At 43.3% G+C, this 27,795-nt stretch overlaps 1 protein-coding gene across 5 annotated transcripts in view; it reads left to right on the top strand.

The window, feature by feature from the left end:
- The window catches only part of magi2a (membrane associated guanylate kinase, WW and PDZ domain containing 2a), a 223,455-nt gene extending 197,630 nt beyond the window's left edge, over positions 1-25,825 (top strand). For 2 of the 5 annotated variants that reach the window (XM_041963730.1, XM_041963733.1), the window contains exons 12-22: positions 74-281; positions 3,441-3,482; positions 3,585-3,682; positions 3,971-4,163; positions 7,718-7,981; positions 8,472-8,657; positions 10,627-10,843; positions 11,692-11,917; positions 13,411-13,563; positions 18,249-18,387; positions 21,672-25,825. In XM_041963730.1, coding sequence (XP_041819664.1) covers positions 74-281; positions 3,441-3,482; positions 3,585-3,682; positions 3,971-4,163; positions 7,718-7,981; positions 8,472-8,657; positions 10,627-10,843; positions 11,692-11,917; positions 13,411-13,563; positions 18,249-18,387; positions 21,672-22,393 — 2,448 coding nt within the window. In that variant the 3' untranslated portion in view covers positions 22,394-25,825. The remainder of the gene's footprint in view (positions 1-73; positions 282-3,440; positions 3,483-3,584; positions 3,683-3,970; positions 4,164-7,717; positions 7,982-8,471; positions 8,658-10,626; positions 10,844-11,691; positions 11,918-13,410; positions 13,564-18,248; positions 18,388-21,671) is intronic. The other 3 variants (XM_041963731.1, XM_041963734.1, XM_041963732.1) reach the window with 3 other exon arrangements.
- Positions 25,826-27,795: the final 1,970 nt, after the last annotated feature.

Raw genomic sequence — 27,795 nt, 5'->3', positions numbered from 1 at the left:
GCTAAAAAACAAGCGTCACATGTGAGAAAGGTGGTAGTGAAATGCTGACCCCTCATGCCGCTGTGCTTTACAGGTGCTGGAGCAGTGGGAGTCCCAGCAGGGCCAGAGCAGCCCCGCTCAGACCAGCCTGTCAGCCCCCGTTATCCCCCACAGCGCCCCCTTCCCAACCCACCATCTCCACAGGGCCTCTGTCCCAGACTCAGCCTCCGAGGCCTTGGCCCTGGCTAAACCAGACCCCTATGACCTTTATGAGAAGTCCAGGGCTATCTATGAGAGTAGGCGTAAGTACCAGAGCTGATCCTGCAGGTGTAGCGTTGTGACAAACCCTTTTCTGCAGCAGTGAAGGAAGATGGACTCCGCATTGGAAGGTGGAGTCGTGAAGATTCATCACTCTTCCTCTTTCTCCCACAAACACACTCGCTCTTTGGCGCTCTGCGGGAAACGAGCTGACCCCTTTCAATCAAACTGAAAGATCTGCTGCTGAATCTGCAATACAAATACCTCAACTTCACTCTGTCTCCGGCCATTTGCAGACATATTCCCTCAGCATTCGCAGCTACCAATTTCCTCTTGTTGTCTCACTTGATCTTCGCTCGTTAAATGCCCACACGAGCTAAAGCGCAAAACAAAACCTGCCGTCAGCTCAGTTTCTCCACCGACTGAAAGGATCTTTACATCGAGACGCCGACGTGCTGCCGGCTCCCACCACGAGCGGAGATAAATAAACACTCCACACATCAGATGATGTTTTTGGGACATAATGCTCTGATGCCGGCCACGTTACCATCCTCAGGATGGTGATCATCAGGATGCATCATAAGTCTAATGCCCTCCGCAGTAGAAGCAAATATATACAGTCTGCATGGTTTTTATTCAAATTAATTTAATTTAGTTAGCTCTCCAATTATATCCTCTCTTGATTTAATTCCCAACATGAAGGTCTAATGCCATTTCAAAGGATTCTCCACATCGCCTGGAATTAATTCTGCTGAATCTCTTTTATTTATTGGCCTAAAAGCAGTCAAATTTAAATATACTGATTCTACTAATATTGTCATCAAAATCCCAATCATGTGTACTTTTCTAATTGGATAATATAAGCTCCACACAGGTTGCCTGAAAACTACTGAGGATATGTCCTCAGTGGTAGCTGCTTAAAGTGTAAAACACTCATCATATCAGCTTTTAATTTAATTCATAGTAGAAATTCTTCAGTTAAGAAAAACTCACACAGAGATAAAACAAATACTGAAGTCATGGCGTCGTGTCGGTTCTGTGTTTGTACGTCAAGTCTGATGCTTCACTCGTGCAGGTCAGGAGGTAACAGCAGCCATAACTATTAGAAATATGAATGTCTTTTTATTGTCTGTGTGGTGTGTCGGCATGAGTGGTACTTCTCTGAGGTTTCTTTTGTTTTTCTTAGCTGGTTAAAAGTTTGGTGTTTGTTCTTATGCAAGACACCTGAAATTCAAGAGGCTGTCAGAAAGTCTCCTCACCAAACCTCTTCCTGGATCTCTCCTCCCTGCTCGTCAGCCGTGGGTACAGGCATCAGTGCAACCTCTTCCTTTCAGTAAAGGTCGGGGGTCGGGTCTGATGAGGGAGGGTCTCAGCAGACTGGCACAGACTGTGTGTTGGGGATGCTCAATTTGCTCCTCTCACTGGTGTGGGTGAAGCAGGGTGTGACCTGATGGAGCTCTGTGAGCTGCTGATGTTGCGTCCGTGAGCCTAATAGATCAATGTGTGCCTTTGTGTAAAAGAGCGGGGTTAAAGGGTCAAACTGCTCTCACTGCCCCTAGTGGTAGAGGCAGATATTTCAGTTTTCAGTGGAACAGCGAGATCTGTGGATTATCCAGAGTAACTGGAAAGAGATGTGGCGTTTTGTAGGCAGACACCAGAGTAAATAAACCCCAAACTATCTGTGAGAGTAAGAATCAATGTTTTTTGTTGAATTTGGGTGAATTAATGCAGAAAGAGGTACGAGAGAGAGAGAGAGAGAGCTGGCAACAGGATCAGGTTGGTCTTTCCGTGCAGTATTAACTCTGGTTAATGGAGCACTTTCTTATGGTTTCTATAGATTTCTTTTTCAAAAACAGCCGAATTTTCCCCTTTTTTTCCTTGTAGTTGCTTTTTTTTGGCCTTGAAAACAGCAGTTTACAGAAACGATTTCATCTTAAAGTGCATGGAGTAGCCGTTCTGGAGCTTTCCATCGTACGACATGATCTTCATCAGCAGATGAAGGTGTCAGCATGGACAAAAAAATGAAAATACCCTGGACGCACACTGTTTGACTCACTGCTGGTATGTTTTATTAACAGCATTTTGGTTTACACAACCTTCATCAGAGAAAGTATGAGAGAGCATCGCAGCTCGTACATACTGTAGATGCTGGGTAAAATTAGGTCACCTGGTGATTGAAACACCTGGAGAAAACAATTCAATTCATCCAAAAATGACTGGATTTATAGTAGTGGCAGTTTTGAGGAGAAATTCTCTCTTTATGTAATTACCTGTCTTTTCTTAAGGTCTTTAATTCAACAGTTGATCCTCTGATTGTCTAATTGACCGAATATCTGTGTGTGTTTGTGCGCTCTCTGATGTGGGTTGAATAGACTGAAACACGGTAAATAAATAGACAAGCAGTTAGAAAGGCAATGTGCTAGAGTTTTTCAGTTTTTATGCAGGCTGTGCTTCCCTCTGAAACATTCAGATCTGCAGAGCTTTTGTTATTTTTTTTGCACAGATTTGAGTGTGCAGATGCTTTTTCCAAACTATTTATTTCACGCTAACATGGACACTTGAGCAAACTACATCTGCTCTGTAGGATCATGTGATGGAAAGCTCAGAGCTGCTAATAAAAAAATCTCGAGGTGTGATTACTTATATATCTTTTGACAAGCTTGTCTTTTCTAATTTGGTCGGACTTCGTTTACTGGTTGTTCCCTCGCCAGCGGAGCCAGCTCAACCTGCAGAAGAAGAAGCGCTGCATGTGGTTTCTGTGGTAACAGCTGTGTCACTCCTCTCGTCTGCGCTTGTGATGTTCTCGCTCGCGTCGTTCCTGCTGAGTCCCAGCAGGGAGCTCAGTGTGATTAAAACACTTACAATTGGAATCCATTTTTCATTCGCAGCCACTGGTCTGCGCTTGAGTTCATTTCGCCACTTTGCAGATCATGGCGTTGCGTGAAGCCCCTGATTGCGGATCGGTGCTTGCGTCCCACCTCACACTGTAAATAAGGGACGGGTATATTACACGCTGTAAGCACCGCCTGACTTTTATGGATGATGCTGAAATTCTGCGGTGACATTAATGCTGAGGCAGAGCCTTTCTGCCTTGTTCTAGCCTTCACGGGAGAATGTGTGTTTGCTGCTGTGCTGTCTGTTTGTGTGTGTGTGCACTATTTGTGCCTTTGTTGTTTATGGCTGCTTCCTGCATCTTTTTCTAGAACCTGGCCAACCAAGGACTGTTTTTCCTGCGGACTCCTCAGGTAAAAGCCTCGCCTCCGCAGAGACACTATTAACAAAACAAACCGTTCATAGCCTTAAAACAGCAAAGACGCAGGACTTTAATGTTGTCTGTGGTGGTGCAGCTCCAGGAGCCGAGTACCAGGACATGGAGGTGCACCTGCGCAGACAGAAGTCCGGCTTCGGTTTCCGGGTGCTGGGCGGGGACGAGGCAGGCCAGCCTGTGAGTCCGGAGACACGTGAGAAGGCTCGTATGGCGATGGGCGTGGAACCCTGTCATTTTCTCCTCTCTAACCCACTACACACACACTGTGTACACCTAACCCTGACCTTTGACCCCTGAGAGAGTGCTGGCTCTGGCTGCTTTGGTGTCTTTTGCTGTCTGTTCAAGTAACAAAACAATATATTGAATTATGTATATATCAGCATAACAACCACCTTAACACCCACTGCATGCGACACTCACAGTCCAGCATCTGAAGCGTGTGTAACAGTCTACATGTGATAACAGATCTTGATCGGCGCCATCATCGAGAAGAGTCCAGCGGACCTGGATGGACGCTTGCGGCCCGGTGATGAGCTTTTGTTTGTGGATGGGATCCCGGTGGTGGGGAAGCCGCACAGATACGTCATCGACTTGATGCACGGGGCGGCGCGCAACGGCCAGGTGAATCTGGTCATCAGGAGGAGGGTGCAGGCAGCAGGTGAGGAGTGGCTTTTCTTTTTGGGCAGCATCGTCTTATAATTACAAAGATGAAGTCATATGAGGCGGTTTTTGAATGAACAATGGGCCCTCTTTACTATTATATTTAACTGGAAAATAACAATTATATCAGTACTTCCTTAATATGATTATTCAATCTTTTTTTTGCCATTTGTAGCCTTTATTGATCCCATATAGTGTAGAAATGCAAGAAACGTAGGGAAAGAGATCAATCCTAAGTGTAAACCACGGAGCTATGCTTTTCTTGATGTAAACAAATTTTATAAAAAAAGAACAAAACCAACAATAAATTCATCCAGCTAACACATATTGTTTTGGTCTTTTTAACTGGGGATTTGTTGATAATTAGAAAAATCTAAATATCACCAGCCTAATCCTTCATATAGTTGATGCAAGTAATAAGTTGGATAAACTGACTGCTTGCTGACTGAAAAAATCGGTTTTTGGTGGACTTTTAAAGGACATGCTTAATCCTGCACAGAACAGCCTCAGGATGCTGGTTTATAAAGTGAATTGATCTTACAGGCTTTGCTTCTCACATCTTCGCCTGTCCTCCTCCTCCTCCTCCTCCTCCTCCTTCTTCTCTTGTTTCTCTCTCCTCTTCTGTTCGCCGCTACGATCCTTGTCCCGTAACGATTCAGGAAACAGCATTTAATCGGTCGGAAAACTGAAGCACTAATCTACCTGAGCGATTGAGCTGGAGCCTCCTCAGGAAAACACACGCTGCTCCGTGGTCGTTGCTCAGGTTCCTTCGCCTTTGAGCCTGGAGCCACTTCCTCCCGTGAACTCCGGCCTCCCCTGTTCTCATTATCGCTGCCTCCCCACACATGATCGCACACACACACACTTCTCACCAATCCACTTCTTCCCACTCTATTCCGCCCTCTCTCTGTCAATTTCTTCTCACCAAAGGCTACTGTCTGACTCATGCCTGGCCTCTTCTGCAGCCCTTGCTTCCATCCTAATTGTCTGACTCCCACTGGCACTTTGCGAGGTGTCAGACTCTGCTCTCTGCTCCCAGCTCATACTTCTGCCTACACAGCAAGCCCCACATTTTACACTATCCATTCTCTTTCTTTATGCCTCAGCGCCGGCAATAACCGTGAATGGAGGCATTATGTTTTCAGGTCCGTCCTCGTGAACGCGATATCTCAGGAACACCTTTAGGGAATTTCTTCAGATTTAACGTCCACTTGGGCTGAAGGACGAGTTGACTAGATTTTGTGGGTCACGGGTCAAAGGTCACTGTGATCTTTTTTTGTCCATAACTCAAGAATTCACACTATAATTGTGAGGAAATTTCACACAAATGTCTCATATGATGAAGTGATGACATTTTATATATATAAGGTCAAAGGTCAACTTCACTGTGACACCATAATGTTCTGTAAAAACACTTTTCTGGCCATTATTCAGCACCATGACTCAGGAACAGAAGGCAGGTTGTGACCATGTTTCACATTCGGTCAGATGCTGAATTGGGGACACTAATCTCTGGTGTCCACCCTGAAACTTGATCTGATATTGATCTACAAGTGATTGTTCTGGAAAGTCTGGAAAGTGAAGACACTGCAAATTATTCACTGGAACCATGCATGTCAGCATAGTGAGAACTTCCTTTTCGCTATAACTTTTATTAAGCTCCTTCAAAGTCTTTACTACAAATATTATGAGTCTGGACAGACATGTAGGTAAATGCAACTTGACTGGTTGTTGGAAGCAAATTCATGCAAGGCGGTAGTTCAACTTTTTGACTACTTTTCTCCTCATAAGATAACTATTTGCGCATTTGTTGGTGTAAGGAAACACCACATGTGGGTATGTATCTTCTTACAGTGACAGATCTCGCTGTAACTTCATATCAGTAAGCTGAAGTTACAATCTCAATTCCCAGCTGTTTAACTACAGAAAACCACGGCGCTGCTTCTCAGCGAGCTCTCAAAACACGACACATGGTTTTGATCCGTCAGCATGCCAGAATGCATACGCGCAAAAAGAAGCTAGAGGTGCGAGAAGCTGCTTTTGCTCCGGCTGCATAGACACTGCATTTTAATGATGTGTTTTACCACATTGCTTTTACTTTTCTGTTTTGTTTTGCTGTCTTGTGTTTGCTTTTGGTCCTTCGCGATGATGAGATTCAGCTCCGGCTTGTCCAATTTTAAGAGGAGAAAAAAGTACTCGTCTATAAAATTAATTGTTTTTGCACATGCAAAATTATCCTTCGATTCTTCCAAGCAATTATGCAGCACACTGGTAATTTTTCCCGTAAAAGAACAGCAGAGAGGAAGTGACAGGAATATTAAATTAGTTAAATCAATAAAGAAGATTTTTGACAGGCTGCATTTGATTTCCTAAATATGCTACTTGTGTTTGTCCACTAATTAGATCTTTCTAGTTTAGGAAAGTGAATTTATTCACTTCATGTCATAGTGAAATTCAGTTGTATTCAGTTGTACTTTTTACACCAATACACAAAAAAACATTATATATTGATCTTATACAACACATTGTTAAAGCAGCAGTTTAGTTGAAATAACTGCTCAAGACCCAAACAGGTAAAATGATGCAGTATTAAAAAAGAACAAATATTAGAGGCAAGTCTAAAATATAAATAAAGATTTGTGTCGCAGAACTTTGTTTTTCATCTTTTCTCCCCCGTTAATCATCTCACGACCCCTCAGATTTATCTCTTGACAGCTAGGTTTTAATCCACTGGACTAAACCACCCAACTGTATATCAAGTTATTAAAATACTGTAATTCTATCTCAACCTGCTATAACAACACAATCTAATAATCTAATGTGTAATAATGAATCACCCACAGGAGACACTTATCTGCCTAATAAGTTCTTTTTACATTTGAAACACTGAGTACCTTCAACACAACGAAAGACTGAGAAAGATGTGGAAAGCTCCAAGAACACCTGTTTGGATCATTCCACAGGTAAACAGGTTGATTGGTAACAGGTGATAGTATCATGATAAGGGGGTAAGAAAAATATTTAAAAAGCGTCCCTTAAAGTCACTGAGAAACAGAAACTAGCATGTCTTTAGCTTCTGTACTGTGACGTATTTCAGAATAAACTGAAGGGTTTAAATCCACTCCCTTAGATCTGATTGGGTCACTCAAATGTGGGCGGGGCTTAGCAAATACAGCGCGATGCAGACCTGTGGAGAACTGTCGCTTCCACCTATACCTCCCTCGCCTGTGCTGTCAGCTCTGGAGGATCTACTTTCTTTGGAAATACCCTCTGAAATCCAATCACAAACCTCGGCTACCACGACCCACATGCAGCAAATTCGCTGGTCGCCCAAAATCACATTTGATTGGATCCATTTTTGTGTACAATCAAAATCAGCCACTAAACTTGCCCTGATTTTTTCTTTATATATTTTGCATATAATAAGATATAACTGAAACTGAAAATTAACACAGGGACACAGGTTTAGGACGGGGTAAATGTATTTCTGAATACTTCTTCCATGGCTGTCTTTGTGTATTTGTCTGCTCAGCTCTCTGCCTCCCCCTACAGGTGAGTCCTGTCCAGAGAACGGCCGTAGCCCTGGCTCTGTCTCCACGCAGCACAGCTCCCCCCGCAGTGACTTCACATATGGCAACAGCACCATCACTACCCAGGCACCCAACGCCGGCATGGGCAACACCACCGCCCCTTCAGACAGGACGTCGACCCCCAACACACAACCCAGCGATGTCATCATCAATCGGAAGGAGAGCGAAGGCTTCGGCTTCGTCATCATCAGCTCGCTCAACCGACCCGAAGTGGCCGCCACCAACAGTGAGTCCAGTGATTGTTTTAGCTGTGTTTTATGGAGTCAAGTGCATGCTTGTGCATCATCAGTCATCCTCTACTCTGCATAACAAGTGCTAAACCTTGTGCGGAAGCTCGTAGACACACATAAACTAGCAGGTCTAGTCAATATCCTGTCAAGATAAGTGCCAAACTTAAGTGTAAGAAGAGGTCATGGCTCAATAAAAAGTGAAGCACCTCTCATTCTATCTCCTCAATTATACATGCCCTCCCACGGCACGTCAGTCACACACATCTCTGATACACAGCCGTGAGCATCAGTGCATCGCCCACACACATGAAAAAAAAAAACCTGGATGCCTTACGTAAGCCTGGGGTGAACAGCAAAATGAGAGAGACAGAGACATATTCAGTCAGTCAGCGAGTGGTGTGTGAGCACAGACAGGCGTAATCCTCCAATCTGCTGCTGCCGAGCACGTCTTTACCTGCAGCGTGTTGCGTTTGAATCCTCCAACAGCTGTGCCCCATAAAATTGGCCGCATCATCGAGGGCAGCCCGGCCGACCGCTGCGGGAAGCTGAAGGTGGGAGACCGGATACTGGCAGTGAACAGCCAGTCCATCGTCAACATGCCGCACGCCGACATCGTTAAGCTGATCAAGGACGCGGGCCTCAGCGTCACCCTGAGGATCATACCGCAGGAAGGTGAGCGAACACGTGGACACACACACACACACACACACACACACACACACACACAACACGTGGACATGATAGACGAGGACTTGAAATTGCAATACTTAGGGAAAGACAGTGATTTATGACAGCGAGTGATTTGGCTCCATTAAGTGAAAGTTGTAATATGAGTTTTGTGATTCTTCTCAGATTTACTGTCACTTGTCATATTCGTGAGTTGTGTTCCTCTGGTCTGTAAATGCTGCTCACTCCGTAACACTTTTGCATGCAAATTCTTGAAAGGAGCTGCTATCTCTCATTGTGGTTGCAATAATACAGAATGCACTACGTATTACTGAAAAATGTGAGTGATTTCTGTTTCGTTCTGCTTTTATCCTGCAAGAGAATTAAATGCCAGTGAGACTTATACCCAGAACAGATAAGTGGCTTAAAAATACTGGAGCAAGCAAGACTGACTTAATTACTAAGACTGAGGAATGACTTTCAGTTTACATGAAAAGACGGACAATCTGCACACTGTGTTTCTTTAATTAAATGATAATGGTGATTGGTTTGCCAGCATACCTTTACCTTCCCTTTTCTGTTGTGTGCTTTGCCGTTCACTGACATATATAACCTCGTTATTTAGAGCAAAATTAAAGGTGACCATTGATAGTGGGTCTCTGTTTTGTTTGCATTGTGCATGTGAGTAGTGTAATTTGCATCCTGCTCCAGGTTACATGCTATTCCTCTGACGGACACTTGATGGCAGTAATGAGCCAACAAAAGGCAGTGAAGAAGAAGGCTGCTAAAAAAGCAAAGCGGAATGAACATTTTCACAATTTATTAAAATAGCGTTAGCTTTGCAGATGTTTTATGAGAACACTAACGCGTTCAACACGTTTGTTTGACCTTAAAGCAGCATTCGCAGTGATGAAGCTACAGAGAATTATCACCAGACTGTGCGGCTTCTTTCTGTGAACATAGCGGCACATTTAGCAGCTAGAAAAACGGATATTTACCTCAAGGGTTGGTAGAGACCAAAAACAGAGCTAAAAGGAGAATGAATATTGGATTTTGACATTCACCAGGTGACCAGAAACATCACTCAAAATGAAAGTTAAAGTTGCTCTCTGACTGCTAGGTGTATAATCACAGACTGTATAAAACATGGATGTAGCCTCTGTGACGTCACCCATAGGTTGTCTAACCATGGCATGTTGGCGGTGCCGGACTCCACCAAACTCCCTGCTAATCCAAAAACAGGCAAAAAGGTGGAACATGGGTGGAGCTGCAGCCAAATGAAGCCTGGTTGCTGAAACCTAGTGGCTAGCTGTCACTCAAAGATCATGTATAACGTTAGGCCTTAACATAGTTTAAATGAATGCATTATATAATGAATGTTAGTGTAGAATAGTTAATTTCTGCTGTAAAGTTGGGCATTTTCATATGGGGGTCTATGGGGATTGGCTCACTTTTAGAGCCAGCCTCAAGTGGTTATTTGAGGAACTGCAGCTTCGGGCACTTCCTCATTGGCTTCATTTTTCAGCCCGGGGGGCTGCTGCTTGTGTGTAAATAAGCAACCGTTTTGCTAATAAAATGCTGTATTCACAACTTGTTGGGCAGCCTTTTTTAGCAAAAAAGATGATAAGCAAAGATGGCAACTAGCCTTAGCTCATGGGTGTATTGGAGCATTTAGAAGCTAAAATGTCAGACATTTCTCACAGACGTTGGTGGACACCAAAACAGAGCTAAAAGGAGAGTAGGCTTACAAAACATACAATGGACTTGCATGACCAGATGACATGATTTCAAATTAATGCTAATTCTGCTAATTCTAAAATGTTGGTCATATTAACGTTATAAGTCAATATTGAGTTTACATGTTGCCTCTAAATAGCCAAAAAAATGAATCCATGCAGATTTAAACATCAAAAACTTTTACTTGGTTAAATAAAGCTTCAAAGTGCATCGGCTCGTCCTTCTTTTTGAATCCCAGAGGTCAGCAATCCCCCATCAGCCCCCAGCTCGGAGAAGCAGAGCCCCCTGGCCCAGCAGCACAGCCCGAAGATCCAGCCAAGCGCCGCCGGGTCACAGCCCAACCCGGCGTTGACAGACCCCAACCCTTCTGTGAACCAACCCAACCCCATGCCGCACCAGAGCCCTGTGACCCAGCTGCCCGCCCCCCCACCACAGACCTACACCCACGAGAGCAGGTAAGACGCCGTTTGTGAGGATTCCAGCTTACAGAGCATGACAACTTCCTCTCAACATGGCGGTAAACAGTTATAATGAAAGCTGTTCCAGTGTCAGATCTGCAGCCGTCTCGATTTTCTGACGCAGCGAAGCATTTTTATAGACTCGCCCTCTATCTGTCTCAGGGGCAAAACAGTGTTCCTGAGAACACAGGTACGAGTGAGTCAGATCCTTTCATCCCCTCGTCCCCATTCTCTCCACCTTTCTCTCACTTTTTTATTCTCTCCATCCCTCGTTGTAGTTTCCTCCTCTTTCCTCCACCTTTTCCTCTCTTTCTGTCACTAGCATTGTCTTTTTCTATATCGCCATCTCCTCTCTGTATCCATCTCTCCTCTCTATCCCCCCAGTTTGTTGAATAACATCACTTAACTCTTATGGACTGCTAAATTATTTACACAAATTGCTTCTTTATAGAGATCTGTTGAATATTTTACCAGGAACTAGAGGGGTCCAAAATCCACCATGTCATTGGCTCCCCCCTCTGCTCTGCACAGTATCCAAATCTCTTTGTACTCGGCATCATCAGCCTCAGCGAGAACTTGTTTTTATTATAAACATTTTATGTGATGAGCGAGGAAAAACAGTTTAATTTCCTCGCTGAAGTCTTGTTTAATGGTTGTCAGTGCGAACCAAGACAAGTCATTTCTGTCAGCGCCGGGTGACCCAGCAGTTTGTCAGGAAGCATCATTTTCACAGCACGCTAAGTGCACCCAAACATAACGCAAGTGGTGTAGCATGTCCAGAGGTAGTAATGACAACAATGGAAATCCTCCTGCAAGTTCTTCCTTCATTCTGATTGGTCTGTTAGTTACAGGTCAGAGGTGAAGGCGAGGCAGGATGTCAAACCAGACATCAGACAGCCGCCGTTCACAGATTACCGACAGCCGCCGGTGGACTACCGGCACCCTCCTGTGGCGGACTACAGGCAGCCTCCCACGCTGGACTACAGACACCCACCGCTGCTCGACTACAGACAGCTAGCTACTGACGCCAGGCAGTTCACCATCCCAGAATATCGAATGCCACCAGTTCAAGTAAGGATGTTTCCCACAGCAGAAAATTGTTCTTAGAGTCGAGATTAAATGAAAAATGTATTTTTAACCCTTTCAGTTCACGTCCCCGGTGCTTTTATTTAATTATGTGCGATCTCAAAATGCTTCCATATGCTTGAACCAGACAATTCAACCAGTAATGTCATGATGTCCACCCATCAATCAGTCAGTCTTCATCTTTTAGCAGCACAGAGCTAAGATTCATTAGTTAGCTAGCTAGCAACAGAATGGTGCGTTGGTGTGTCTTTAGGTGTGTGCCACCTCAAATGTTATGTCATTTCCATTACAGGCCTTTGTGGGCAAGAATTTATTCATTTTGAGTTTGTCAAAGACTCTTATCTAGACTGGTACTGGATCCCTGAGGCCGATACCAATATGGATATTTAAGAGGAAGAAGATAAAGATCCCTTAAAGATGCGTTTATCATTATTTTTTATGAACAATAGATCAAATGACTTTCTAATGTGAAAGTTGTTGCTTGCTGTGATGACTACAGAATTAGCACCCAACTCTACAGGTCCCTTCAGGTCTTCAGAGCATTTTAGCGTCTTTTAGCTCAAAGTTTTGCTTTTACTATTTTCCTGTTTTGGTTCACTCTCTTACTGAAGACAGCAGACAGCAGCATCAAACAGCTGTCTTCAGTAAATATATATATATATATATATATATATATATATATATATATATATATATATATATATATACATATACATATACATATATACATACATATATACATATATATATACATATACATATATATATATATATATATATATATATATCCACTGCCCAACACCAAACAGCAGGCAGAGATAAAGTTAGTGACTAGCAAACATTTGCACACACTTTATAAAGCAATCTTATATCAGTGTTCTGCCGCCCCCAAGTGGCCAAAAAGTATATTAATGCTGCTTTAAATGTGGTTATTAAAGAACTGTCTCCAGGATATGTACTGAGAAAAAAAAACTTCTTCATAGTCTTATTATCTTTGCAGATATTTGGATTTATTTATTTTTGTGTATAAACTAGATTTTCTTTACTTCAAATTAGGCTACACTAGCACAGTTCTTCTACACACCTTCACGTATACTGTAATTCTGTTGTATTTTAGAGAAAAGCTCGACTCACCAGCATTAGTTCTGTCGCATCATTTTTCCCTCTGGTGGTGTTTGTGTTGGTAAAGCTGAGCAGACAAAGTGCACAGCTGACACACACTTCTGGGTACTTAAAATATTTCAGATATTTACATCCTGAGCAGCCCCTTGTTTACCTTTTGATGCCTCAGAAAATATAAGGTAAGGAGTGTATATAGATGACATAATTCTTTGTTGTATTTTGTTTACCTTGCATCTGCTCCATTTTTATTCACGCATTTGTCTTTGCTGAGTCCTCAGACTATTTTCTGCTGTGGTGGCCCATTTTCTCCTCAGATAACACTGAATCTAATCACATCTGATCTGTGCTTGTCTCAGCTGGCACAGGACTTCGACTTCTTCACGGTGGAGCTGGAGAAAAGTGTGAAAGGCTTCGGTTTTAGCATCCGCGGAGGGCGGGAGTACAAGATGGACCTATTTGTCCTACGGCTGGCAGAGGACGGACCGGCCATCCGCAACGGGAGGATGAGGGTAGGTTTGATTGTGCCGTTTCCTTCAGGAAAGTCACCCCACCCCCTTTAAAGGTTAGTCTGCTTTCTATCTTTCTGGATTACATGGCAGACGCTCACTGTAATTGTCTGATGTTATCAAAGCTGCAACAGCAGCTTTTCAGAGCTGGTTAAGAAATAATCTGTCAAAATAACTCAGAGATGGTTCGTCCTCTTGTCGCTGAGAGTTTTTCGCAGTTTGTCTCCTCCCAACGTTCTTAAAGCTCATCTCTCCTCTGCATTTAGTAAGAGATAATATTCAGAAAGATAAAGATAGATAAAACATTTAAGTGGGCCAACTTAAATTGTACTTTTAATATTTGCATAGCTGCACAATTCTCCCTCTAGCTGTGGTTGCTACTGTAGTATTTGGTCAGAGAAAGCAGACACATTCAGTAGTTTCTGATGAATAAATAATAGTAAATACACTAAATTACACTGGTGTGTTAAAGTCCCCTCACTTGCTCTGTGTGCTTTACTGCTGGAAATATAAATGACAGCTTCCACAGCAGCTCGTCTCTGTTTGTCGGTGCAGAATTAAACTTACAGCCAACACGTCTTCCTCAATCTCCTACTTTCTCCTCCTCTTTTTCTTTTTCTTGCATGTTCTCCGATCTTTACGTCTGGAGCTGATAGCCTCAGTCTGCTCTACATTCCTTATCTGTAATGAACCTGTCAAAGATAATTTGTGCAAAATACCCCGGGGGGAGATATAACTTTCCCTCCTCGCCGGTGTAGTCGATGGAGGCCAGTGGGCCCAGACGCAGGTGGAGGAGGAGGAGGGAATCCCTCTCGAGGTCGACTTAATGTCGGCGTACGAGCTGCTGTAGCGTCTGATCAAGTCCTGATACTGTAATCTATAAATACTCCATTACAATTAAAATGCATTCAAAATCCTACATAAATAAACATACAAGTTATTATCAGCAAGATGTACTGAAAGTATCAAAAGTGAAAGTACTCTTACTTCAGAAAAGCAGCCCTGTGACTCATTATGCTTATTTTAGATTTCAGATAGATTTTAACGACTGATGCATCAGTGTAGTGTTTTACTGTTGGTCAAGGTGGAGCTAGTTTGAGCTCCTTCTGTTAAGTTTTTGAACTTTCTCTAATATATCATCACCTCTGAGTTGTCACGCAGTAATTTAAGAGTACTTATGATTAATCATTACACTTCTAAAATACTGTCCAACTCATGGTGCAAAGTTATTAAGAAAAAGATCAAAATCAGCAGAACCAGACATATCATCTATCATATCGTCATCTTTTATTCCGCTCGTTCTTCTTCCTTGTCAAAACCTGGCGCCTACATTACCCACAATGCAACTGAACTGCTTCCTGCCCAGCTGGAGATTCAGGTGTGATATGCCGGTAGCAGCTAATGTAGTCTGGAACCTCTAGCTTTAAGCAGAGATGAGGGGCCGCAGAGGTCTGCTAAGCTCAGCTCTTTTCCTTTCCTCCGCTGAGTCTGGCTTGTGTTCGATGGATGGTGAGACAGTAACGCTGCCGGTTGGATGTAACACTTTGATCCCTCTTCCAGCGCTTCATCCTGCAGAGTGCAGACAGGAATCAGTCTGCATTTAACTTAAGTAAATGTGAGAGTCTGGTTAAAAAGCTTTTGACATGCTTGTCACTTTGCATTTGACTGCTGCTTTGACACGTTTTAAGGTGCTGGAACCAGAAGCCCACTCGCACCGTGACTCCCTGCAGGCTCTCCGGCTTTCAGCTTGAGCCGAGTCGTTCCTCCTCGACAGACACTTTGTCACATCTTTAAAAAGGAAAAAAAAAAATCTATTTTGACCCCGGTAGCCACAAACTAATCAGTAACAAGGAGCGCTAACGTATTCTAACAAGCTTTTTTTTCTTTGAGGTTCAAGTGGCGGCGCAGAGGCTTTTAAGAAAATTATTTAAAGTGATTGGTTATTACAGATAATCGTTCAGCACATTTAATTCTCTGAGCTTTAAAGCATCACTTAAAGACCGAGTTGTGCGTGGGCGCCGGGCGCAGCAGCAGCGGCAGCTCCTGCTTCATTCCCACCTCCCTGTGCTCGGCGTTCATGTGCCTCCCATTCAACTTAAGTTCCTCTTTATTGAAGATGAAAATGGAGATCAGTGTCCTCAGCTGTTAGGAGGTGAGGATTAATGAGCGAGCCGTCTTGCCTTCCATCTCTCTTCAGACCACTGTAATGACACCTAATGACCCCCCCTCTCCGGTCTCAAATCCGCTCCTGACTTTCAAATTACCCCGGCCATTATCGGAGGACTTCTCCATTTGTTAGCGTAATTGGGCACCGTGTTTTGCCCCGTTCCCGGTGAAGCCTCCCCATTAGTCAGCCTCGGAGCCGTCTCTTGAAGGCCTGCCAAGCGAGAGTCTTGAAGGAGGGAGGACTGATGTTTGACCCCTCCTGGCGTTCACCGGGGAGTGGTCACAGAAGGGGAAGACAGTCCAGTTAATGCTGACATTAGCTGTTAAGTGAGCTGCTGCAGGTGTGGTCATTTTAAATGATTGGTATTCATCAGGGGGTCCCAGTATGTTCCACAGCAGACCCATGAGAAGGGGTCCGCCATAATTCCATCCAAATGACATGTCGGAATTACTGCCGAAATTAATTACACCGGTTCATGGCTGGTAATGCTTATTAACGCTTACAGAAGCTCATGGGAAAGCCGATGAATTATGGATCCATATTGATCCTTATAAATCACCAGAATAAAAGCTGCTTGTTAATATTCAATTTCATACGTAGTTTGCTCATTTGCAAACCTGCCACATCATAATCGACTCAGTCTCAGTTTTGCAAACACCTTCATTTATTTGCCCCTCTTGTTCTCAGCTTTGTTAACTGACCGGTAGGTTTATGTAGCAATTTGGCGTCTAATATTGTGCTTCTATCAATCACTTCTGCAGTTAACGCCCAGCAATGATCCATAAACGCTGTACATACACAAACATGTCAGCCTATGATTAAAGGTTGTTGAAATTGCATGTAATGTTAGTCACCAGCATGTTCCAGATGTGACACGTTCGCCCTTCACAGTAACGTCACAGAGCTTTAATTGACCTCTAACATCTGTGAACACAGCGTCAGTCCTGATCCGCTGTCTGAGACACAAGTTTTTGCAGCTGGAAGACTTTCATCCTTTGAGGTGATTTAATCTGATATTACTTCTTGAAATCTCTGACTTAGTTGTTTAGAGTCCAATAAAATCATACTGGACACTTAAAGGAAGCAGTTTCAGACTAATTTCAGATATGATTGAAACATGAATTTGCTTTGTTTAGTTAACAAGAGATTAGGAACAAAATTTAATAAATGATTCTACAAAAACATTGCATTGAGAGGAATTACCTATAAACAATAAACTGCCTATAACACACTATAATGTAAGCAGCTGTAGGACAGCAGGTGTTTATTAATGCTCAAATATTATAACTTACTATGGAATATATGTATTTTATATATACTGCATTATTCTACTACTGCTGCTATTATATGCTGCTATATGTTACTATATACTAGTGTTACTATATCACTTTATTATTACTATTGTTAGTTTTGTCATTGTACAAATATTAGTATTAGTAGTATAACAATTCTAGTATTCTATTATTCTTGTTACTTAATGTTTAATGTTGCACAGCAGAAATATTTCTACATTTTTTGCATATTTCTACGTATTCTCTAAGATATTTCTTATTTCCTTTTTCTATTTGATTTACTTATTCTACAATAGGAGCAACTGCAACTGACTGAATTCCCCCTCCGGCATCAATAAAGTTTTCTGACTCTGATAACTTCTTCTATTTAATATTATTGCAACTATTTATTCAGCAGCCTCCAGCTGCAGGTGTCCACAGGAGGAGTTTAACAACATTACACCTGAACTGAATACAACTTTATTCTACAATAGTGGAAAATTGTTTTTGGCCCATCTGACAGTTTATTAAAACGTACAAACACATAACAGCACTGATGGTGTGATGTAGGGCAGAACTAAAGCTGAATGACTCTGATTCATATGCAGACAATAAAACAAACTGAATTTTGTTCATAGAATTCTACTTGGCTTGTTTTATTAGTATTTTCTGCATTATTTGAAGTGATTGATGAAACGCTGATCAGTGTCTGCAGGCGTGACAGATCCTGAACTGGAGCATGTCAGAACAAGTTTAAAGTCCAGCTCTGACTAAGATTTAAGAAAACACTTAAAATATTAAATCCAGGTGAGTGAAGTTGCAGCAGCCACATGCGAACACGTCCTCCAAAACTACGAGCATAATCTTTTAATCTGCTGCTGCAACAGCCTGCACTCCTCTGGGAAGACTTTTGCACCTGGCTGCAGGGATTTGCTCCCAATTAGTCGCAAGAGCGTCATCGAGGTCGAGCGGTTGTCCCAGAGGTGTTGGAGCGGTTGTTGAAAGTCTGAGAACTTCTTCTCTGTGGGCCTGGCTATCTGCAGAGAGGCATTATCATGTGGAGAGAGGAAAGAGTCGTCCACAAACTGTCGCTACAAAGCCAGAAGCATGATGTCTGAAATGTTGTTTTAAGATGTAGCGTTAGATTCCCGTTACCATGAGAAACCGCCTCAGACCTGCAGTAAAAACCAAATCTGCATCACATATTCACAACTTCTTTTCCTCTCCGTCACACGCTTCCTGACACCCAGGTTGGCGACCAAATCATTGAGATCAACGGAGAGAGCACCCGGGACATGACCCACGCCAGGGCCATCGAGCTGATCAAGTCTGGAGGCCGGCGTGTCCGTCTGCTCCTGAAGAGGGGCACCGGGCAGGTCCCAGAGTACGGTAACTATCAGAACTTTAATCCAGAACGACTCTCTTTGCCTCCAGGATCATTTCTTACCTCTTTTAACTCTGAGGCTGTCCTCTCTTCACTGTCTTAATATCACTTTAACTCTTGATAACATTGTTCTAGCATGCATCTGTATTCATGGGATATCTCCTGTCTTTATATACTCTGTTCTCGCTGTATTTCACTGTGCTGAAAAAAAATCCTAATTATTTGTCTTCTTCTATCTTGACTAACAATAGTTTATCTTCTGTCCATTTCAGTGACCTATCACTAATTGATTGGTCTAGGTTGTTACTTCCCCTTCTATAGGAATGGTATCTTCCAGTCTCTCCATGTGCATGAAAAGTGACAAGCATGGCTCCCCCTATTTCTTCCTAATGGGCCACTCTAAAGACACGGTTTGTGACCATATGAATGCTTTCTCTTCACTTAACCCTGGCTGTCTGTGCTGTGGTTTTGCGTGTGTTGTTTTGCTGTAACCACCTGCTCAAGATGCCCTTTTTCATATCTGCACGACGAAGCCTTCTAGAATAATCCACAAACGCGCCTTCGAGCCGCAGGAGGTTGTAACGTTAGTGAGCGTAACTCTTCCCCCGACCGAGAGATAAATCAGCCATCGGCAACCTACAGGCCAGCAAATACAGCAGTGTGAGTTAACCCTGAGTCAGCCAGAGGAGATGAACGTGAAATATTTCAGCAGATTATTTACCCAGTGAAATCTCAGCGCAGCGTGAATCCAGCCTGGAAGGGGACATTTATTCTTGTGACACGGCGGGTAATAAAACTCCAAGCGCTACGTGGCTTCTGCACCAGCATGACACTCACTTTTCCGCATCCTCCCACCAGAGAAAAAGCCATTTTAGCAGAAGGCCGCGACGCCAAAGCCCCCGCCGATGCACATTCATCAGCGTTCGGTCCCCCTCCAGCCCTTAAACAGGCTGGTGTCGCCTGCCCCTTTCCTGCCAGCACCCTTTCCTGATCTAATCTCTCTGTGAGGAGAGCTTTTGTCATACTTGAGGTTGTTCTACAGCCTTGAAATGTGCACACAGGGAGTCTTATTATGGTCAGCCAGCGGACACACTCCTCCATCATCAGAGATCCTTTGTGTTCTTTCTGATTTCCCACCGCTGCCTAAAAGTAGCAGCAGCATTTTCGCCTGCATGTTCAGTTCTGTGTGGGCTTGATTCAGCATTTCATCACTCGTAGTTTGCAGGCACTTTATTTGCATACTGGAAGGTTATGCAAATCGTCCATGGTGATTAATTTGGCTATTTAAAACATTAGCATACTGCTGTTCAAAGGAAGAAGTTATTTTTGTTTCAGGTTGCTTTTTAGGAACGCGAAGCGAAGAACAAAAGATTAAGAATATAAGCAGTGTGGTGTAAAAACATGGTTGTGGGCATGTGCATGGATATTATTGTGTGGCTGTGTGTGTGTGTGTAGCATTGTGTGCGTTTTTGTGCTTATATCAAGTGTTAGATCTGCACCTCAAGGGCACGTATTTATCAAAGTCCTGAGAATTACGCTGAAGAAATTTAAAAGAACAACATGTAGACGTTCCTCACTGCTCATATCAAAGTGACTCTACAGAAGACTAAAGAAGGACATCCCATAAAGAAAAACCAGTCAGACGGTAGGATTTAGCCCTGTTCTTCATCTAAAAATAAAAATCCGTACACTGTCTCAGTGCGGGGTTATTCTGTAAGAGTCTGCATGATTTTCATGGTTTTAAGTTCATTCAAGAAATCTGGATTAAATAAAAAATGGTCAAAATTGATGCAGCAGAGGCCAAGATGTCATTTACCTTAAGTCCTGAATGTCTGGTCCTTAGAAACTTAGAGACAGTGGAGGGTCCATTTAACATGTGAAAGTAACAGCAAGTAAGCTTCAAGCTTATCGATAGGCACAAAATTATTGGTCAAACAACAAGACTGAATTAGGAAGGGCACATTTTTCATGCTCTAAGGTACTTTAAATCAGATACTGCACCAAAAAATAATACTGCATAAAAATCAGTGTGTTAAAAAAATCAGCCTGTAATAAACAAAATAAATTAAAATTAATTTATTTAACTCAGTGAAAGAGGAAAACACTATTAATATGTCATATTTTTATGGCAGTTTTTGACATTTACGTCCAATTTTGTATTTTGAGGAACTTCTTTAAACATGAGGCATACATCCAGAGTTCTCTTTCAATTTATTCATTTCTTATAATCAATATTTGTATAACAGCGACGACACAAAGTTGATTGATATGTCAGTGTTGTGCTCGCAGCTTGTTTCTGCTGCCCCCAAGTGGCCAAAAAATTCACTTGTTGCAAGTTTAAGAAGTGAAGTTAAAAACTTTAATGAGCGCAGGCCCAATTCTTTTATCCTTCATATAGAACAAGAAATTTACATACTGTAGTTTGTGTTATGGTGACTCAGCAGAAATGTAAGCAGGCCAGAGCTTTAACAGAGCTGACAAGAGGCGTTATCACAATCATACACACACACACACACACACACACACACACACACACACCCTTTAATGTTGCTTCATTGTACCTGGCAGGCTGCAGGTAAAAGACTGCGAAGTCCTCACAAATGACCAGGCACTCTCCCGCCCTCTTAGTCCTGGATCTAATATGCTCGAGCGCCGCATGAGAGCCTGCTTATAATTGGGCCTCACGGCGCCGGTGTAGCTAGCCTAGCCTCTGCCCCCTGCCCGGCCCGCTGAAAATGAGTGATGGCCGAGGGACCGAGACTCATTGGTGCAGAAACAGGAGCTAACAGTCCGTGAGAGTGGAGAGCTGTGGAGGAGCACGCCGTAGATTCACTGCAGCCGCTACACTGGATACAGACTTCTTCAGGCTTGAGAGGGGGAGAGCGAGAGGCACTTGGCCCCCGAGGTTTTCATCCTCGCTAAAGCAAAACCCTATTGGGCACATCATCCATTTCATTAAACCTGTTTTCGATTTTCCGCCAAGGTTTTAGATTGGTCGAGGCTTTAAAGAGAGTAACGGGAGGCGGATTGATGTTGTCTAAAAGTAGAGTTGCCCTGTGACATGTTCAGGAGGAGCTCGTAGTGCCGCTCTGGTATTTACTTTAATGCTTTTAGCTTGTAGAATAGGAACGATTGCTGTGCTGATTGCTTTTGTTTTGATTTAGTGTTTGGTTGTGCAGTGGCATGTGTTCAAGCTTTTAAGCACTGTGTGTGTGTGTGTGTGTGTGTGTGTGTGTGTGTGTGTGTGTGTGTGTGTGATTTTTATTGACTGCGTGTGTGTGTGTTCCAGATAATGCCGCCCCATGGGATGCTCGCCCTTCAGCCTCTCCAAGCCTGTCGGAAGTAGCTCCTCCCATCGACAGCCTTTCCATGTCATCGCCTTCATCTCATCTGGCCCCCCCGGCCCCCGACCCGCCTCACCTGCCGCCTCTGGACGTCCCTCGTGACCCGGTGGCAGGAGACAGCAGGAAGGAGCGTTCGAAGAGCCCCCAGAAGGCCGAGCTGCTAAACCCAGATATGATCAGCCAGGGGAGGAGAGCGGCTACGACCGGCGGGAGCAGCAGAGCCAAGAAGGAGGGTGGCAGGTCCACCCACAAGGGGCACAGGGCGCAGCCCACTACTGAGGGGGAAGGGGGCAAAGAGGGGCAGAGCGGGGAGCCCAAACCTTCCAGGAGCACCAGAGGGAGGTCCAAGGAGAGAAACACTGGGGACAACAGAGAATCCACCCAATCTCCCAGCGCCTCCAAGCTCCCGCACACTAACGGGAACAGCAGGGAGGAGGCGGACCGTTACAGCGGCGGGCAGCAGGTGGAGTCGGAGCCGAGCAACCCCAGGCCCAGGGAACTGGACAGGGGCCTGGGAGAGAGCCGGCCCAGCCCGCCCAACAAGAGCACCAGCAGCGGCAGCGTGGCGGGGAGGAAGGCCACGGTCTCTCCTGGGCCTTGGAAGATCCCTGGATCGGACAAGCTGCCCAGCACGCTGCGCGCCGGCACGTCCACGCTGAGCAGATAACACCGCGGCCCCACACTCGTCCGAACTCAACCGCCCCATCCGGATGAAACTACCATCCTCACACCTCCCTGTGCTCCTTCACCCCCCTCGATCCCATTCTCCCATAGACCACAGAGTCAAAACCAAGGGGGGCAGGGTGATCTGGACCACTTGTTTTTAGAGTTTTATTTATGATACTGTACTCTAAATTATTTTGAGAAATATTTTACACCCACCACCTTAAGAACTGGAAAATCATCCACTTTTTAAGAACAAAGGAAAGAGCGAGTCGAATGTGTGTGTGGCGTGGCGGGGAATCATTTGGGGGTTACAAACTCCGAAGAACTGTCTTTTGAGTTCTCCCCAAGCAGAGGCGGGGGACAAACATGCAAATCTGAACTGACCGGAAGCAGCTGTCGGTTGCCGTTGGATTTTTTTTACATATATATCTTCACAGTGGAGTCTGTTTTATGAACTGGAATGTTAGAAAAGAAGGTTTGCCTGTTTTTGACGAGAGCGAATGGAACAAAGAGTGACAGCGGCGATGAAATCTTCTCATCAACAGAACTTTGCCTTAACAGAGACTGTATGGGCCTGAATCTGTCTTGAATAATCTATCAGATGATTATAGACATAGATATATTATAATGAATATGAATATGTGGGATCATTTTGTAAATAAGATCATCTTTAAGTGAACTGAACCTTAGTTGAGCCGATGGAAATTCTGGTCCACGCTTAGACGAGCTAACCGGCGCAACGTGGACGAGAACTTCCAGCACGCCGACTTCTCCCTCCTCCGCACTCCCGCTCAGCCCCGCGATCGCAGTCCAGGGCATCGGCAGGCCTGCGGCGGTTGGCTGCGTGGCCTGTTTGTCTATCAGCGGGGGTGTCGCGTCAATCCATTCTTCTCATTTCCGTGCTTAACGAACAAAGCAATCCACGACGGCGGACGGCGGACGCTGAGATAAGGAGCTCGCATGATACCGACCGAGGGGCAGAGTGCCTTAGACTGACAGAGAGGTTGGCTTTCAAGTCAAAGGTTCAACTCCAAAACACTTCAGAGGGTTCAAAACAGGCTGCTATACAACATCAACTTCACAGATATGAATATAAACAGTATTTTTTCAGATACGAGTGTGATATGGTGAAATATATAATTTATTTCACAGGCTTATGTATGAAAAGTAGTCCATTACCAGAGGTATTTGATGGTCCTTATATGTGCAAGTGGTTCCTGCTGGGTCATGATAGTTTTCATTCATAGTTTCTTCATGAGGTCGGACACTTTCATGAAGAACTGCTCGTATGAGACGGTGTCGTCAAACGTCAGCACAGAGCGCCCAAACCAAACCTAACTAGTAAAATCTGACACTGAATCAGTCTCGCTTGTCAAAGGCTCCGCTAACGAGCTGCAACCTTAAGGAACGATTCAGAAACGTTCCTTTTGTTTCCAGATGGGCTGAGAAGAGGCTGCACCTGTCTCAGCCGCCATCAGCTGCTGAATTTGATTCGTCTTGGCTGATTCTGTCTCGCCGTGTGATGTGAGGACGTCTCCATGCCAAAGCTCCCTGTAGTTTCATCTGTTTTAGCGCACGCATACTGTACCTGCCCCAGAATCTGACTCCTTTTGAAGGCTGTGCACTTCTGCATAAATGCACAGGTGTACATTTTTATGCAACCTGACAACTGACAATTCACCAAGCCCCACCCCTCTTAGTTACTGTTGCTATGCTTATTCAGATTTCCATTCTGGTGCAGCAGTTGTCAACAGGTGACAGATTTACAACTCATTCATGAAACAGTGGGTCCTTTTGTTTCAGACAGAAGTGAACAAAATCAGCTTCTCGTTTCTAGCTGCCAACTGATGATTTTGCCGGCTGAGATGACAACTGTCACTGGCAGAGTTTATCAACTGCAGCTAGCTAGCAGCTTAAGCTGACGTTAGCTCTATGAGCTGGCTGAAAACTGACTTTCTTAAACACACATTTGACGGCTACATACATGATACTGTGCTAAAAGACTGAGGCTAAAGCTGCATGATCTGGGCAAAAGGTTAACATCTTCACTTGATCATTTAGGAGAGATGGAAATAAAGAAACAGCATTGTGTTTGTATTGCAGGGTAGCGCTAGCTAGTCCTAGTATTTCAAGTATGGTAAGTAAAAATGGAAGATCAGACTGTTATATTATTCTAGCTTACAATAACACTGTTTGGCTGTTTAGCTTACATAAGCTACATAACGCTATCTTGGGTAACACTCGCTTCCTGTCGTGTAAACATACTCAAATCTAATAAAGAGCAAGACAGAGCTGCTAACGTTAGCCGGACATGCTAACGATTGCAGCTAACATTAGAGCAGATAATCACACAGTTTGATCCCTCCGTTACACTCGTGCTGTTGTGATTTTGGTTTTGGGAAGGTTAAAAAAAAGACACCATTGTTTTTAGCTCGTGAAATGTCGCGTGATCCTCGTACTTTAGGCCCACGCACACTTCGTCGGACCTGCCGTGCCGGGTTACAGCTGCTAGCCGTGACTTGCTGCTTTGAGGAAGGGTTTTACGGAAAAAGGTTAATTTTGAGCTCAGCGAATCTTTTCAGGGCGTCTGCGCCCTCTCTGCAGATGTCAAATTGTGAGTGGTAATTTCTCGTCTGAATGAGCCACGAGTCATAATACCAGAACAAAAGTTCCCTCTCCTTCCTCTGCTGAGGGAAGTGCAAACAGTGTTTAAAGAATAGGAGATCAGAGGGAGACAAGTCATTATGCTTGCCATTGTGATCCGTAATTACACGAGGAATAAGCAGCCTGACTTTAAAGCACAATCTCACACAGAGTAGTTTGGGATGTGAATTATTATGTTGGAGAAAATCACCAGCCGGGCACAAACGGCTCAGCCCTTCAATCACTTGCAGATGGTGTGCAGGAACTATATCCCCCCCAAAAAAAGGCCCAAACCTAAATTTTACAATTGTCAGACTAAAGGTATCAAACGCTGCCCACGTACCGTATCTTTCTGCTCATTTTCTCCTTTATTTTCTGACTTCTGTTCGAAGCAGAAACAAAAAAATGTGCGTATTTTTGCTCAGCCTTTGCACAACTCACTGCTTTCCACATCTGAGCTGTTTGCATTGAGCCAAACTGTAAGTAGTTTTCTACAGAAAGCAAAACAACAACAAAAAAAGACATCTAGAGGGTTTTTTTTGCAAAGTGTGTGTGTTGAAGTAACAGCACGCGCCACACCATAAACTCCCACCCAAACGGCTCAGTATCACTGTGTAGTGTTATAGCAGTGTGTAGACCCTGAACAAATAACTCTATAAATATGACTCAGTGTACTATTGATGGTCACAAAGACTGTAAGTGGAGCGACTATTTTTATGAAATGCAACACTATGGATATATTAACTTTTGCAAAAATCTTGTTTACCTGTATGATATTCTGAAACGCTGTCAAAATAAAAGAAAATCTTGACACATGACAGATTTATTTAGGACTTGCTGCTGTGTGGTTTATTGGTCTGTTTTTATTGAAGCATACAGTTCATATGGAGGAACTGCATGTGGAGTGCTGTATATATGCACATGTGTACTTTTAAACAGATATAAAGCCATTTAAAGTGTTTATTAATGTAGTACAACTATAACTATAACATAACATGTTTGTACAGTAAATATGCCAGTTAGCTTAGCACAAAGACTGGAAACAAGAAAACCCCTGTAAAACCACAAATTGGCATTTTTACATTTGCAAACAGACAGGCTAGCAGTTTCCCTCTGTTTCTAGTCTTTGTGCTAAGCTAACTGCTTTCTGGCTGCAGCTTTTTATTTAATGGACAGAAAGTGGTAGCGATCTTCTCACAGCAAGAAAGCAATAAGCATATTTCTGAAAATATTCCTTTACTTATACATGAACACTCATGAATAAATCTTGACAGCGTGTCATGAAACATTTGTCAGCTGTACATGTACAAATCATTTATGGCTGCATTTAAAACTGTTAATAAATAGATTCGAGTTATGAAAGATCAATGTCCATTCCTGACCTTGGAAACAACAGTTTGACAGGAGTTATTAAATGGTCGATCCAGCTATTTCGTAGCCTAAGAGACAGATTTTTAAACAGAATGATTAAAACTGAAGAGGAATGCTGACTTTTATTCCCTGGTATGACTCAAACTCAATACTGGCTCGTGCATTTCTTCCACACACTTCTTTCAAATTTCACACCCCCAGTTTGTAAAACAGGCTTTCTGTACATGGTTTGCCTCGAGCCCCTGCTGAGGTAACCCTGGTGAAAGCTGCAACTCATATAGTTTGCTCTCTTCAATAATAAACCATATTTCATGTTCATGTATGTACAGATTTTTTATGATTACAACTGTTGTCAATTTTTTTTAAATTAACTGCAGTTGACACACAAATAAATACACTCCTTAGATCTGTTTATGGTTACATTATCCTGTTGCAGACAGGTTATTAATTGGTTATATACTCTTAGAAATGCTAAAAAGGCACCAGTGTGGGTCTACGCTTGTGACAAGAATTTCCTTGATGAAGTCCTTGTGAAAACCTTATTATGAACATCTTTCTTAAAAGGTTCATATTGTTGTAATGTCACTATTTGGCCACACGGAGGCGTCTGATGAACCAGGTGGAAATGCAGTAGATAATACTTTCTTTTAAAAATATATATATACAATCTAATATTATTAATATTATTTGATTTGCTTCAGAGAAAATGTGTCTTAAATGTACAGACTATAATTATTGATAGCTTCTTCTCACCCTTCTACAGTTTAAATAGAAAATCCAGTGTTTCTTCTCTTGTGTGCACATTCTCCGTGTCTCCACTAGAGGTCAGTACAGACCAGGCTTATATTTTTATACTGCTTGGTTTCATAATTGTTGAACTTACATAAAGTTATTAACCAGACGTTTCTTCCTACAGAATGTTGTAGGGATTTTATCATCCAGTGTGATGCTCTGATTTCATAAACCAAAGACTTTTACATAATTTCTCAATGCATGTGCATTCAGTTATGACTGTTTGACTGATATATAATACATGAGTGCATACACTTCCTCCTGTTGGTGTTGTGGTTTTCACAGGTTCATCCTGTTGCAATATGCATGAAAAACATGCTGCAGTTTGCGGCACGTTTCGTTCAAGATGTGAATTTACATTTTAGCAAACCTCAGACTTAATGTGCCTTTAGTGTGACTCTGCTTCTGTTTTGCCTTAGATCTTCTGAACAAAATTTATTTGATCACATATCCAGCATTGAGAATTGGTGTCTACATGCTGTATGCACACAAGAAGCCTATGCATCAAACAGACAGGAAGGATACACGAAAGAAACAGGATGAGAGATGAAGCGCTGCAGGAGGAGGATGACGAGCTCTCCTGCAGAGGCAGCGCTG

The sequence above is a fragment of the Chelmon rostratus genome, chromosome 22, assembly GCF_017976325.1.
Source record: "Chelmon rostratus isolate fCheRos1 chromosome 22, fCheRos1.pri, whole genome shotgun sequence".
Taxonomy (NCBI): domain Eukaryota; kingdom Metazoa; phylum Chordata; class Actinopteri; order Chaetodontiformes; family Chaetodontidae; genus Chelmon; species Chelmon rostratus.
The sequence above is the reverse complement of the archived record's forward strand: the minus strand, read 5'-3'. Positions and strand labels throughout refer to the sequence as shown.